Below are 14,532 nucleotides of genomic sequence, written 5' to 3'. Positions count from 1 at the left end.
AAGAAGCTGTGCTTTTGGCAAGGCCTATGGAGCTGGAGAAAGTTGCCTTGGGGGGGACTGACTCTCCCCCCCCCACACACCTGCCCCTCCAAGCTATATCCAGGTACCATTCCTGCAGTGGTTATTCTCCCCACCCCCACCTCAGCCACCCTCCCCTCTCACTTGCGACGGACATAGAATTGCTGGAGGACACAGAATTGCTGGAGGCGGCAGCAGGTGCCCCGGCGGAGCTCTCATGTTTCCCACGGCATCTCAACCACTCATCAGCCATCACAGATCAGAGTAAACATGTTTATTTCACAGGCAGAGGTCGAGCTGACCCTAGCTGACGGGCAGAGGCCACGTAACACGGCAGTTTGGCAGTGGCGAGCCGCAACACGCCCCTCCCTGCCGTGGGGCACGCTCTTGGCCGACTCAGAAGGAGAGGGAGCGGCAGGAAACTAAATACCTTGGTGGTTCCAGTGGGGCAAAGAATCGCCGGCTCCTTTCAAGCTTTCCCCATGGAATGGGATCTTCCCTTCCACCCTTCGCTCCACTGTTCCCACCTGCTTTGCCAAGGAAAACAAGAGTTCTGTAACCTGCATGGATTCTGATTTTGGCAGGCAGGTGGTGGAGTAAAAAACTGTAGAGAAGACCCTGAAGTGTTGCCCACCCAAACCCAAACCCCATCACTTTCCCTCTTGGATTCAAGCACTTTTGCATTCATAGATTTTTGTAAAGGAAGGCTGGGAATGCTTTCTGGAAGCGCATTCTGTTCCTGCAAAGCTTTGGCATGTACAACCCCTCCCCATGCAAACACCAGGCTTCTGAAACACAAAAAGGCATATTTCCTTCCCCAAAGGCTGGCTAGTACCCTCTTGCCCGCAGAGGTTTCCTGCCCAGAGAAGCTTCTCTGTTGAGATTGTGCAAAACCTGCACCCACCTGCATTCTTGGTTCTGTTAGGCCGAGGAGAGTTGTAGTTCAAAACCCCCTGGAGGGCACCAGGTGGGGAAAGGCGCAGCTACATGCAGGGCCCTAGATGCGGCGATGCCTTCTTGCCCACAAAGAACCCATCTCAGGTCATTTCCTTGGCTCGCTGGAGCTCCACAGGCACTGCACACCTGCTTACGAACATCTCTTCGCAGCCACGGGGACTGAAAACTCTTCGCTCTTGCAAATCGAAAGTCAAGAATTCCAGTGCTGGCGGAGTGTCTCAAACTTGGCAAAGGGTGCTTCTCGGAGGAGAGACTCCCTCTTCTGCTTGCTTGCACCAAGCAAGGCAGGTCTGGCCCCAATCCATGCAACCTAGTGGGGGAAGGAGGCACAAAGCAGCCTCCATCTTTGGCCTTTTGGAAGCTGAGGCCCAAGAGCAGTGCATGGTTCTCTGTGGTTACTGAATTTCAGAGGGTTGGGGGCTACAGGACCTTTGAGGTCCCTCCCACTTGTGCCCTGCTCCAGACCTTTGCAGGGGCTCTTTTAGAAAGTGGGAGTCCTGGTCTTCTCTGCTACAGCGCTTACGCTTAAGTAAAGCTACCTGCTGCAGCCCAGCTCAACGGACTTCCCCCATCGCTGACACAAGACCTGCCATTGCCCTGCAAGTTCCTTGCGGCCCTTTCCCCGCACCCCTTCCATTCAACAGCTCACTTTTTTTGCAGCAATCGGAAGAAGGCCCCTATCCCGCAAAGAACCGCTGCGGCTTCTCTTGGGCTCAGCAAAAGGTTGCCGGTTAGGCTACATGATCCCACTTGGTGTCTGCTGAAGTCCGGCTCTTAACTGGGAACGCCGGGAGGCCCCAGAGCTTGCAAGTCCCTGTGGCTCTGCATTGGCCGCCCGCTAGCAAAGTGGCTAAGGCCTGGGGGTGGCAAGGCGCTCCCCCCCCCGGTCGCGGCTACATGCTGTTTGTGGTGCTGGTCTGCATGGGCCAGCTCTCGGGCCCGGCCAGTTGCAGGCTCTGGACTTGAACACTTTGCTGTGTCTGCCAGAGCTGGTGCAGCTCTTTGAACTGTTCCACCATCTTGTCCTTGAGATCCGGGTGGGAGATCTGGAGGCGGACGCTGTCGGCTGACCAGCACAGCTCACCGGAGAACATTTCCAACAGGAGACGCGCAGCTACGGGCACCACCTGCGAAGGGAAAAGGGGGTTCCGTCATTTCGTGCACAGGTGGGAAAGCAGAGCAGCCTTGCTTTCATATATGCGGTGGAATGGTAAAATAATTACAGTGGTACCAAAGTATAAGTCCGCCCCATCCAGCAGGGAAAAAAGGAAAAAAACATTTCCAAAACATAAGATAAAAAACCAATACAGTGGTACCTCTGGTTAAGAACTTAATTCGTTCCGGAGATCCGTTCTTAACCTGAAACTGTTCTTAACCTGAAGCACCACTTTAGCTAATGGGGCCTCCCACTGCTGCTGCATGATTTCTGTTCTCATCCTGAAGCAAAGTTCTTAACCTGAGGTACTATTTCTAGGTTAGTGGAGTCTGAAGCATCTATAACCTGAAGCGTCTGTAACCCAAGGTACCACTGTAAAATAAAACCTACATACAGCAACCGTGTTTTGTGTTGTGCAGGCTCCTCTGATGTAAGTCATGGGCCCCGCCTGCTAGCCTGCTCCCTAAAATATCACTGGTTTGCTCACTTCTTCATCCTGGAGAAGAGTGACTAGTGGGGTGCCACAGGGTTCTGTCTTGGGCCCGGTCTTATTCAACATCTTTATCAACGACTTGGATGATGGACTCAAGGGCATCCTGATCAAATTTGCAGATGACACCAAACTGGGAGGGGTGGCTAACACCCCAGAGGACAGGATCACACTTCAAGATGACCTTGACAGATTAGAGAACTGGGCCAAAACAAACAATATGAATTTTAACAGGGAGAAATGTAAAGTATTGCACTTGGGCAAAAAAAATGAGAGGCACAAATACAAGATGGGTGACACCTGGCTTGAGAGCAGTACATGTGAAAAGGATCTAGGAGTCTTGGTTGACCACAAACTTGACATGAGCCAACAGTGTGACGCGGCAGCTAAAAAAGCCAATGCAATTCTGGGCTGCATCAATAGGAGTATTGCATCTATATCAAGGGAAGTAATAGTGCCACTGTATTCTGCTCTGGTCAGACCTCACCTGGAGTACTGTGTCCAGTTCTGGGCACCACAGTTCAAGAAGGACACTGACAAACTGGAACGTGTCCAGAGGAGGGCAACCAAAATGGTCAAAGGCCTGGAAACGATGCCTTATGAGGAACGGCTAAGGGAGCTGGGCATGTTTAGCCTGGAGAAGAGGAGGTTAAGGGGTGATATGATAGCCATGTTCAAATATATAAAAGGATGTCACATAGAGGAGGGAGAAAGGTTGTTTTCTGCTGCTCCAGAGAAGTGGACACGGAGCAATGGATCCAAACTACAAGAAAGAAGATTCCACCTAAACATTAGGAAGAACTTCCTGACAGTAAGAGCTGTTTGACAGTGGAATTTGCTGCCAAGGAGTGTGGTGGAGTCTCCTTCTTTGGAGGTCTTTAAGCAGAGGCTTGACAACCATATGTCAGGAGTGCTCTGATGGTGTTTCCTGCTTGGCAGGGGGTTGGACTCGATGGCCCTAGTGGTCTCTTCCAACTCTATGATTCTATGATTCTATGACTTCTATAAATAGGGTGCCAACATTCTGCATGGACTGGTTGTAACAATTACTTGATAAAATACATATTTTGTTATGTGCAAATGGCTTTAGATACCTATTAGGTCCATAAATTACCACATAGCACATATTCAACACACAAAAAAGCGGCAATTTGTTGTTGACAAAGGACAGCTGGACATATAAAGGGCCCCATTACCTTCAATAGCTTAGGGCCCTGCCAGAACCCCCTTCTCCTAGAACCCGGAGAGCCTTGAAAGTAGGAGACCAAAGAGCTCAGGATGAGTAAGGAAGTGGGAGAAAAAGGGGGCGGAGAGTCACTCGTTCCAAGCCTCTCTCTGTAAATATTGAATAAAAAACAGATGGCAAGGACTTTTCCTTGTCTTATCCGTTCCTGGCAAGCTGCCGTGAGGCTTGGATCCTCTGCCGCCTGACACCAACTTCTGCTAGAAAACCTTCCTGGACACACGTACCTCCTCCTGATTTACCGTATTTTTCGCTCTATAAGATGCACTTTTTTCCTCCTAAAAAGTAAGGGGGAATGTGTGTACGTCTTATGGAGCGAATGCAGGCTGCACAGCTCTCCCAGAAACCAGCAGAGCAAGAGGGAGAGACTTTGAGCAGCTCTTCCTCTAGCTGTGCTGGCTTTAGGGATAGCTGCACAGCGCCTCTTCAGCGAAGCGGGAGGAGGAAAGTAAGGGACTCCGTAAGGGGTAAGCCTGATCCTCCGTATTTTTTTTCTTGTTTTCCTCCTCTTAAAAACTAGGTGCATCTTATGGTTGGGTGCTTCTTACAGAGCAAAAAATACGGTATGTGGGCGGAAGGAGATGACGGATGGGCATACACACACACACACACACACAGCCCCGCCATCCCACCTGGACTGTGATCAGCTTCTTCTCTTTAGGCTTCTGGTCCGGCCACTCCTCTCCGAAGCAGAAGAAAATCTCATAGGGGGGTGGCGTGGTGCTCTGACCCTTCTGGAACATGATAAGTCCTATGGAGAGAGGACGGGAACGACAAATATTTTTTAAAAATAAAGGAAATGGGAAGGGCCAGGAAGTACTGATGACCCATTGGGGGAAGAGAAGAGCGCAAGGAGGGAAGAGGGAACCAGAAAGGGGAAGGAGAGGAGAGGAAAGTCATAGCAGAATGGTTGAAGGCTGCGAGCATCCCGAAGCGAGAACAGGTTGGCAGGGATGATGTTAGAATTCCTGCTCCGTGATTGCAGTCATGGGATTGTCGTCTTTCACTGGCAGTGTATGTTTTGACTCCACAGAGTGGGAAGTAACGGAGACAGGATGTGTGTGTTCCTGTGTTCTGTGAAGTGGGACTATTGTCCTTTGTTCTTTTTCTCTTTGCTGTCTGATGCTAGAGAGAGAGGGAGCCATGTTGCAGTGCTCCGTGTGTGTTTATATGTAAATAAAGTAGATTAGCCAAAATGCTGAGTTGCTGAGGTCTGTCACGAAAAGCTGCAAAGACTCTGCGGATCCCCAAGTGTGCCGATGTCTGTTGGCATCGGTCACTGTGATGTTTGGGTTGAAGAAAGCTTTTGAAGTTCCCGAACGAAAGGCTAGGAGGGAGAAAACATGCCAGTCGGACATGTGTCTCAGCCAGGGTCCTACTCGAGTGTAGGCTGAACTCCTGACAGATGCAGCCTGGCAGTTTTACCTCCCCAGCAGAAAAGACTGGCTGCTGGATCAAAGGCATCCTTAGCCAAGCATCTTGCTTCTGGCAGTAGCCAAATGCCACAAAACAGCATGAAAACAACAAACATTCCCTCCCCCCGTTGCCCCCAGGCAAAATGGCTAGTGCACGCCTAGCCATGTCTACTCAGAAGTAAGTTGCACAGTAGCCAAAGGGAAAAAGCAAACCAGCCTCACACCAACCTGGTGTGCTCCAGGCATGCGGGGCTAAAATTCCCATCAGCCTCAGCAAAGGTTGTCCAAGGCAGAACCAAATGTACAGGAATGGCACCACCATCATCATTTACATTTTTATCTAATAAATAATAATACAGTGGTGCCTCGCAAGACGAAATTAATCCGTTCCGCGAGTCTCTTCGTCTAGCGGTTTTTTCGTCTTGCGAAGCAAGCCCATTGACGGATTAGCGGATTAGCGCTATTAGCGGCTTTTAGCGGATCAGCTGATAAGCGGCTTAGGGCTTAGGAAAAGGGGGGGGGGAAAGGGAAAAAACCCCGCAGGAACTCGCAAGACATTTTCGTCTTGCGAAGCAAGCCCATAGGAAATTCGTTTTGCGAAGTGCCTCCAAAACGGAAAACCCTTTCGTCTAGGGGGTTTTCCGTCTTGCAAGGCGTTCGTCTTGCGGGGCACCACTGTAGTTTTATAATAATAATAAATTTTATTTATACCCTGCCCTCCCCAGCCAAGACCGGGCTCAGGGCGGCTAACACCAGGTATAAAAACAATTTATTAAAATACAATTGAAAAACAAGATTATAGCACATTAAAATGCAGCCTCATTTCAATAGAAACTCCAATCAATCATCATCATCATCATCATCATCATTTTTATTTATACTCCACCCTCCCCGGCCAGAGCCAGGCTCATGGCAGCTAACACCAATAAAATCACGGTAAAAACATAATTGCAGGGGGAACCAATTTAAAATACAGGTTAAAATGCAATTTAAAATGCAGCCTCATTTTAAAAGTAGCCCATAAATCAAAACCATAAGGGGAGAGAAACATAAGGGTCAGACTGAGTCCAAACCAAAGGCCAGGCGGAACAGCTCTGTCTTGCAGGCCCTGCAGAAAGATGTCAAGTCCCGCAGGGCCCTAGTCTCTTGGGACAGAGCGTTCCACCAAGTCGGGGCCAGCACTGAAAAGGCCCTGGCGCTAGTTGAGACCAGTCTAACCTCCTTGAGGCTCGGGACCTCCAAAGTGTTGTCATTTGTGGACCTTAAGGTCCTCCGCGGGGCATACTAGGAGAGGTGGTTCCGTAGGTATGAGGGTCCTAGTTTGACCTCACCCCCGGTTCAACCTCATAATGGAGGGGCACCCCATTGTCTCTCAAGACAGACAGATGCCAACAACATTGGCACCCCCCCCAAAGAGCCTTGGATAGTTTCTCCCCGTTCCATCCTCACAACGACCCTGCGAGCTTGTTCTGTCCTGGGGAGAAAAGTGTCTTTTCTCCTCCCCAGACCTGAATTCCCAGAGACATCTGCCCTCTTCCTCTGTGCATCTGCTTGGCCCTGTGGGGTGACGGTGCCTCTGAGCATGTGCAGAGAACCGTTCCCGTTCCACCAAGCGCCTGCCTTTGCCCTCGCCCCCTCCTTTGGGACCAAGCGGGCCCTGGCATCAGAGGGAGGGTGAAGCTGGAGTCCCACGCCCTTTCCCTCACCGTTAAGGAAGCTTTCCAGGCTGAAAAGCTTTATCTTCTTCTCGCGCTCGATGGGATTGGGGCCCGCCAGCTCCCCGGCGCAGGGCCCCGTCCAGAAGACCTTGCACTGGCAGAGGCGGATGGCGTAGATGTCCTGTCCCTGTAGCTCCAGGATGAGGCCCCGGTCCAAGACGTCCAGCAGCTGGTGGGTGTAGAAGCGCTGCTTCTCGTTGGGCACGCCCTCCGCACTGGGGAAGCGCACCTGCTCCAGCGTCAGTGGCCCAAAAAGCTCCACCTGCTCCTGGGTGGGCTTCAGGTTGCTGTAGAAGAGGCGGCAGCCGTGGGGGTTGCTGATGGTCAGGGAGCCCACCGAGCGGCCGCGGTACTGGAACTTGATCTCCAAGTCGGTCACTGCGGGAAAGGCGAAAAGCAGCAGCAGGGCAGGGTTTAGGCATTGCAACGGATCTTGTAGAAAGGACAGGCCCTACATGCAGCCTTGGACTCCCGCTCCCATCATCCCTAACAGTCCACATGCTCAGAGGCACCGACTCCAGCTCCTAGCATCCCTAACAGCCTTGGACTCCAGCTCCCATCATCCCTAATGGCCTTGGACTCCAGCTCCTAGCATCCCTAACAGCCTTGGACTCCAGCTCCTAGCATCCCTAACAGCCTTGGACTCCAGCTCCCATCATCCCTAACAGCCTTGGACTCCAGCTCCCATCATCCCTAACAGCCTTGGACTCCCGCTCCCATCATCCCTAACAGCCTTGGACTCCAGCTCCTAGCATCCCTAACAACCTTGGACTCCAGCTCCTAGCATCCCTAACAGCCTTGGACTCCAGCTCCCATCATCCCTAACAGCCTTGGACTCCCGCTCCCATCATCCCTAACAGCCTTGGACTCCAGCTCCCATCATCCCTAACAGCCTTGGACTCCCGCTCCCATCATCCCTAACAGCCTTGGACTCCAGCTCCCATCATCCCTAACAGCCTTGGACTCCCGCTCCCATCATCCCTAACAGCCTTGGACTCCAGCTCCCATCATCCCTAACAGCCTTGGACTCCCGCTCCCATCATCCCTAACAGCCTTGGACTCCAGCTCCTAGCATCCCTAACAGCCTTGGACTCCCGCTCCCATCATCCCTAACAGCCTTGGACTCCAGCTCCTAGCATCCCTAACAACCTTGGACTCCCGCTCCCATCATCCCTAACAGCCTTGGACTCCAGCTCCTAGCATCCCTAACAACCTTGGACTCCAGCTCCCATCATCCCTAACAGCCTTGGACTCCAGCTCCTAGCATCCCTAACAGCCTTGGACTCCAGCTCCTAGCATCCCTAACAACCTTGGACTCCAGCTCCCATCATCCCTAACAGCCTTGGACTCCAGCTCCTAGCATCCCTAACAACCTTGGACTCCAGGTCCCATCATCCCTAACAGCCTTGGACTCCAGCTCCTAGCATCCCTAATGGCCTTGGACTCCCGCTCCCATCATCCCTAACAGCCTTGGACTCCAGCTCCTAGCATCCCTAATGGCCTTGGACTCCCGCTCCCATCATCCCTAACAGCCTTGGACTCCAGCTCCTAGCATCCCTAACAACCTTGGACTCCAGCTCCTAGCATCCCTAACAACCTTGGACTCCAGCTCCCATCATCCCTAACAGCCTTGGACTCCAGCTCCTAGCATCCCTAACAACCTTGGACTCCAGCTCCTAGCATCCCTAACAACCTTGGACTCCAGCTCCTAGCATCCCTAACAACCTTGGACTCCAGCTCCTAGCATCCCTAACAACCTTGGACTCCAGCTCCCATCATCCCTAACAGCCTTGGACTCCAGCTCCTAGCATCCCTAACAACCTTGGACTCCAGCTCCTAGCATCCCTAACAGCCTTGGACTCCAGCTCCTAGCATCCCTAACAACCTTGGACTCCAGGTCCCATCATCCCTAACAGCCTTGGACTCCCGCTCCCATCATCCCTAACAACCTTGGACTCCAGCTCCTAGCATCCCTAACAGCCTTGGACTCCCGCTCCCATCATCCCTAACAGCCTTGGACTCCAGCTCCTAGCATCCCTAATGGCCTTGGACTCCAGCTCCTAGCATCCCTAACAGCCTTGGACTCCAGCTCCTAGCATCCCTAACAACCTTGGACTCCAGGTCCCATCATCCCTAACAGCCTTGGACTCCCGCTCCCATCATCCCTAACAACCTTGGACTCCAGCTCCTAGCATCCCTAACAGCCTTGGACTCCAGCTCCTAGCATCCCTAACAACCTTGGACTCCAGCTCCCATCATCCCTAACAGCCTTGGACTCCAGCTCCTAGCATCCCTAACAGCCTTGGACTCCAGCTCCCATCATCCCTAACAGCCTTGGACTCCAGCTCCTAGCATCCCTAATGGCCTTGGACTCCAGCTCCCAGCATCCCTAACAGCCTTGGACTCCAGCTCCTAGCATCCCTAACAACCTTGGACTCCAGCTCCCATCATCCCTAACAGCCTTGGACTCCAGCTCCTAGCATCCCTAATGGCCTTGGACTCCAGCTCCCATCATCCCTAACAGCCTTGGACTCCAGCTCCTAGCATCCCTAACAGCCTTGGACTCCAGCTCCCAGCATCCCTAACAGCCTTGGACTCCAGCTCCTAGCATCCCTAACAGCCTTGGACTCCCGCTCCCATAATCCCTAACAGCCTTGGACTCCAGCTCCCATCATCCCTAACAGCCTTGGACTCCAGCTCCCATCATCCCTAACAGCCTTGGACTCCAGCTCCCATCATCCCTAACAGCCTTGGACTCCAGCTCCTAGCATCCCTAACAGCCTTGGACTCCAGCTCCTAGCATCCCTAACAACCTTGGACTCCAGCTCCCATCATCCCTAATGGCCTTGGACTCCAGCTCCCATCATCCCTAACAGCCTTGGACTCCAGCTCCTAGCATCCCTAACAGCCTTGGACTCCAGCTCCTAGCATCCCTAACAGCCTTGGACTCCAGCTCCCATCATCCCTAACAGCCTTGGACTCCAGCTCCTAGCATCCCTAACAGCCTTGGACTCCAGCTCCCATCATCCCTAACAACCTTGGACTCCAGCTCCTAGCATCCCTAACAGCCTTGGACTCCAGCTCCCATCATCCCTAATGGCCTTGGACTCCAGCTCCCATCATCCCTAACAGCCTTGGACTCCAGCTCCTAGCATCCCTAACAGCCTTGGACTCCAGCTCCCATCATCCCTAACAACCTTGGACTCCAGCTCCTAGCATCCCTAACAGCCTTGGACTCCAGCTCCCATCATCCCTAACAACCTTGGACTCCAGCTCCCATCATCCCTAACAGCCTTGGACTCCAGCTCCCATCATCCCTAACAGCCTTGGACTCCAGCTCCTAGCATCCCTAATGGCCTTGGACTCCAGCTCCCATCATCCCTAACAGCCTTGGACTCCAGCTCCCAGCATCCCTAACAGCCTTGGACTCCAGCTCCCAGCATCCCTAACAGCCTTGGACTCCAGCTCCCAGCATCCCTAACAGCCTTGGACTCCAGCTCCCATCATCCCTAACAGCCTTGGACTCCAGCTCCTAGCATCCCTAACAGCCTTGGACTCCAGCTCCTAGCATCCCTAACAGCCTTGGACTCCAGCTCCTAGCATCCCTAACAGCCTTGGACTCCAGCTCCTAGCATCCCTAACAACCTTGGACTCCAGCTCCCAGCATCCCTAACAACCTTGGACTCCAGCTCCTAGCATCCCTAACAACCTTGGACTCCAGCTCCCAGCATCCCTAACAGCCTTGGACTCCAGCTCCTAGCATCCCTAACGGCCTTGGACTCCAGCTCCCAGCATCCCTAACAACCTTGGACTCCAGCTCCTAGCATCCCTAACAACCTTGGACTCCAGCTCCCAGCATCCCTAACAGCCTTGGACTCCAGCTCCTAGCATCCCTAACAGCCTTGGACTCCAGCTCCTAGCATCCCTAACAACCTTGGACTCCAGCTCCTAGCATCCCTAACAACCTTGGACTCCAGCTCCTAGCATCCCTAACAGCCTTGGACTCCAGCTCCCATCATCCCTAACAGCCTTGGACTCCAGCTCCCATCATCCCTAACAGCCTTGGACTCCAGCTCCCATCAGCCCCATCAGCCTTGGATTCCTCTTCCTATCAGCTTTGGACTCCAGCTCCTATCATCCTTAACAGTGTTGGACTCCAGCTCCCATCAGCCCCATCAGCCTTGGACTCCAGCTCCCATCAGCCTTGGACTCCAACTCCCATCAGCCCCAGCCAGCACAACCAATGGTCAGAACTGGTAGAAGTTGGAGCCCAACAGCATATGAAGCGCCACAGGTCCCATTTCTTCACTTCAAAGAATCACAGTTTCCGTAAAACTACAATCGGCACCCTCCTCTTGAGAGCAGGCGTAGCGCAGAGCGGCTGGGTGGGAGGGCTGGGAAACCCCCCAGGTTTGAATTTCGCCTCAGCCCCGGACCCACCAAAACATGAGCAGAGCCTGCTGGTTGAGACCAATGGCCCGTTTACCTCTTGTGGGGAAGCCACAAGCAAGACCAGAGCCCCAGAGCCCTCTCTCTGCTGTGGTTTCCAGAGCCCTCTCCTCCTTCGTGAATTTGCCCAACCCTCTTTGAACGCCTTCGGAGTCGCTGACCCTCACTGCCTCCCGTGGGAGAGAGTCCTGGGCCTCAGTTTTCCCTTCTGAGCTATGGGAATAATAATACTGCGTTTGCCATAAGAGAAGGCACAGAGAAGTGCTTTGCAAACGTTGGAGGGGCTCTAAACATCCGCGGCGCCATCGAGCGCGTCACAGAAATTGTACGAGGGGGAAGCACTGGTGAAACCAAAGAGGGAGAAATATAAGAAAACAAGATGGCAGCCCAATTCCCTTCCAGCCCCTAATCCAGGGGTGCCCAAACTTTTTCCAAAGAGGGCCAGATTTGATGAAGTGAAAATACGTGAGGGCCAGCCAAAGTTGTTGACCTTTTTGTATAGGATTGAAGTCGCTGAGCTTCTTTCCCCAACTTTACCCCAAAGTTGTTGACCTTTTCCTAGGATTCAAGTTGTTGGGCTTTTGGGGGATTTTACCCCGGGAAATATGGGACGCAGGTGGCGCTGTGGGTTAAAGCCTCAGCGCCTAGAGCTTGCCGATCGAAAGGTCGGCGGTTCGAATCCCTGCGGCGGGGTGCGCTCCCGCTGCTCGGTCCCAGCGCCTGCCAACCTAGCAGTTCGAAAGCACCTCCGGGTGCAAGTAGATAAATAGGGACCGCTTACCGGCGGGAAGGTAAACGGCGTTTCCGTGTGCGGCTCTGGCTCGCTAGAGCAGCGATGTCACGCTGGCCACGTGACCCAGAAGTGTCTCCGGACAGCGCTGGCCCCTGGCCTCTTGAGTGAGATGGGCGCACAACCCCAGAGTCTGTCAAGACTGGCCCGTACGGGCAGGGGTACCTTTACCTTTACCTTTATCCCGGGAAATAAACTGCCACAGGGGTCAAATTAAACCAGATTAGGCCCCCAACAACAGGGACTTTGGACATCTCTGCTCTAATCATAGCACTACATCAGCCGCCGTGGCTATTTCCCCTTCCCAAAGGGTTTCGCGATTCCCGCCCACCCTCCCACTTCCTCCCCGCGTACGGATCCTTACGTGGCAGCATGTGGGGGCTGATCAGCAAATCCGGGATGAACTGTTCCATGGGCGCCACCGGGCAGCCCCCCGGGCGCAGGGTCTCCAGGTCCGCCGACATGGGGACATCCCCTGGAACGAGGGGCATTGCTCCGGCTGGTTCGGCAAAGTTGGGTGCGGCGGGCTCCCCGCCTACCGCAAAAGCGCCGACGGGCGGAGGCGGAGGGGGAGCGTTCATGCGCGCCACGTGGGGGAAGGATCCGTTGGCACAAGCGCCCGGGTACAAGGCCTCCTGTTTCAGCCACGGGTAGGGGGGCAGGGGCTCCACGCCGTGGGACGGATCTGTGGAAACGAGAGCCAAGCATGTATGAAATGTCAGGAAGGGATCTCAGGGGAAGATAATAATAATAATAATAATAATTTATTATTTATACCCTGCCCATCTGGCTGAGTTTTCCCAGCCACTCTGGGCAGCTCCCAATTCAGTGTTAAAAACAATACAGCATTAAATATTAAAAACTTCCCTAAACAGGGCTGCCTTCAGATGTCTTTTAAAGATAAGATAGCAGCTTATTTCCTTGACATCTGAAGGGAGGGCATTCCACAGGGCAGGCGCCACCACCGAGAAGGCCCTCTGTCTAGTTCCCTGTAACCTCACTTCTTGGCACAGTACACATGAAGGAGCGTCTCCACCCCCATTGTTCAACCCGGACCCTGAGGTCCAGCTCTGAGGGCCTTCTGGCGGTTCCCTCCCTGCGAGAAGTGAGGTTACAGGGAACCAGGCACAGGGCCTTCTCAGTGGTGGTGCCTGCCCTGTGGAACACCCTCCCATCAGATGTCAAGGAAATAAACAACTTTTAGAAGACATCTGAAGGCAGCCCTGTTTAGGGAGATTTTTAATGTTTGATGTTTTATTGTGTTTTTAATATCCTGTGGGAAGCCGCCCAGAGTGGCTGAGGAGGCCCGGCCAGATGGGTGGATTATAAGTAATAAATTATTATTATTATTATTATTATTATTACTTGAAGATGGAATGTAAATGCAATACAGTAAATAATAGGGCCTACTCACTGCTTGTAAGGTCTCCTATGCAGTGCAAGAATTTCTGGATGTTTCTTGAGATGGTAATGTTGAAAATGACCAGCAGGAGTGTGCAAGAGCATAGCGCCACTCCAACTGCGTTCCTGATGATCGTGCCCTCCCAGCCCCCATCCCAGCCGCCTCCCCCTCCAGCACTCTGGCACCCACCTGCAATTTGTAGCGTTGGCATCATCTTCTGCAACTGCAAATCAAGCAATCGGTGTTAGTGGCGACGGGAAAGACCTTGAGCTGAGATCCTGCTGGGGCACCCATGTTTGAAGACACCCTGGGCATTCCCAGGAAGCAGTACTAACCTCCCCTTGCACACCAGCTGGACCCCCCTCTCTAGCTGAGATTCCTGCATTGTAGGGGGTTGGACTAGATGACCCTCGGGGTCCCCTTGCAAGTCTGCCATTCTACAAGCTACTGAGCTCACTTTGCTGGGCCTCTTGGGTTTATCATCATACAAATCCAGGACTGCAGGGAGGCACTACAAATCCTCTAACGCAGCGGTTCTCAACCTGTGGGTCCCCAGATGTAGTTGGACTACAACTCCCATCATCCCTGAGCTCTGGCCTTGCAGGCTAGGGGTGATGGGAGTTGTAGTTCAACAACATCTGGGGACCCACGGTTTGAGAAAGGCTGCTCTAACGGGAGCTGCGTGATGACAGCCTTGCATTTTTATTTATATAGGAAGAAACAAATCTCTCTGTGTATACCGTATTTTTCGCTCTAAAAGACGCACCAGACCATAAGGTCACACCTAAGTTTTGGGAGGAGGAAAACAAGAAAAAATTATTCTGAATCCCAGAAGCCAGAACAGTATAAGAGGAATCTGGCTTCTGGGATACCGTGTGGCTGTTCTGGCTTCTG

The 14,532-nt window shown here is 52.9% G+C and overlaps 1 protein-coding gene across 4 annotated transcripts in view; it reads right to left on the bottom strand.

Annotated features, from left to right (window-relative positions):
• Nucleotides 1–277: 277 nt before the first annotated feature.
• Nucleotides 278–14,532, bottom strand: part of IRF5 (interferon regulatory factor 5) — a 51,278-nt gene continuing 37,023 nt past the window's right edge. For all 4 annotated transcript variants that reach the window (XM_079992677.1, XM_079992678.1, XM_079992676.1 and 1 more), the window contains exons 5-9: nucleotides 13,828–13,861; nucleotides 12,601–12,921; nucleotides 6,986–7,375; nucleotides 4,497–4,615; nucleotides 278–2,102 (exon numbers count right to left, since the gene is read on the bottom strand). In XM_079992677.1, the coding sequence (XP_079848803.1) occupies nucleotides 1,869–2,102; nucleotides 4,497–4,615; nucleotides 6,986–7,375; nucleotides 12,601–12,921; nucleotides 13,828–13,861 (1,098 nt within the window). In that variant the 3' untranslated portion in view covers nucleotides 278–1,868. The remainder of the gene's footprint in view (nucleotides 2,103–4,496; nucleotides 4,616–6,985; nucleotides 7,376–12,600; nucleotides 12,922–13,827; nucleotides 13,862–14,532) is intronic.

Source organism: Podarcis cretensis, assembly GCF_951804945.1.
Source record: "Podarcis cretensis genome assembly, chromosome: 10".
Taxonomy (NCBI): Eukaryota; Metazoa; Chordata; class Lepidosauria; order Squamata; family Lacertidae; genus Podarcis; species Podarcis cretensis.
The sequence above is the reverse complement of the archived record's forward strand: the minus strand, read 5'-3'. Positions and strand labels throughout refer to the sequence as shown.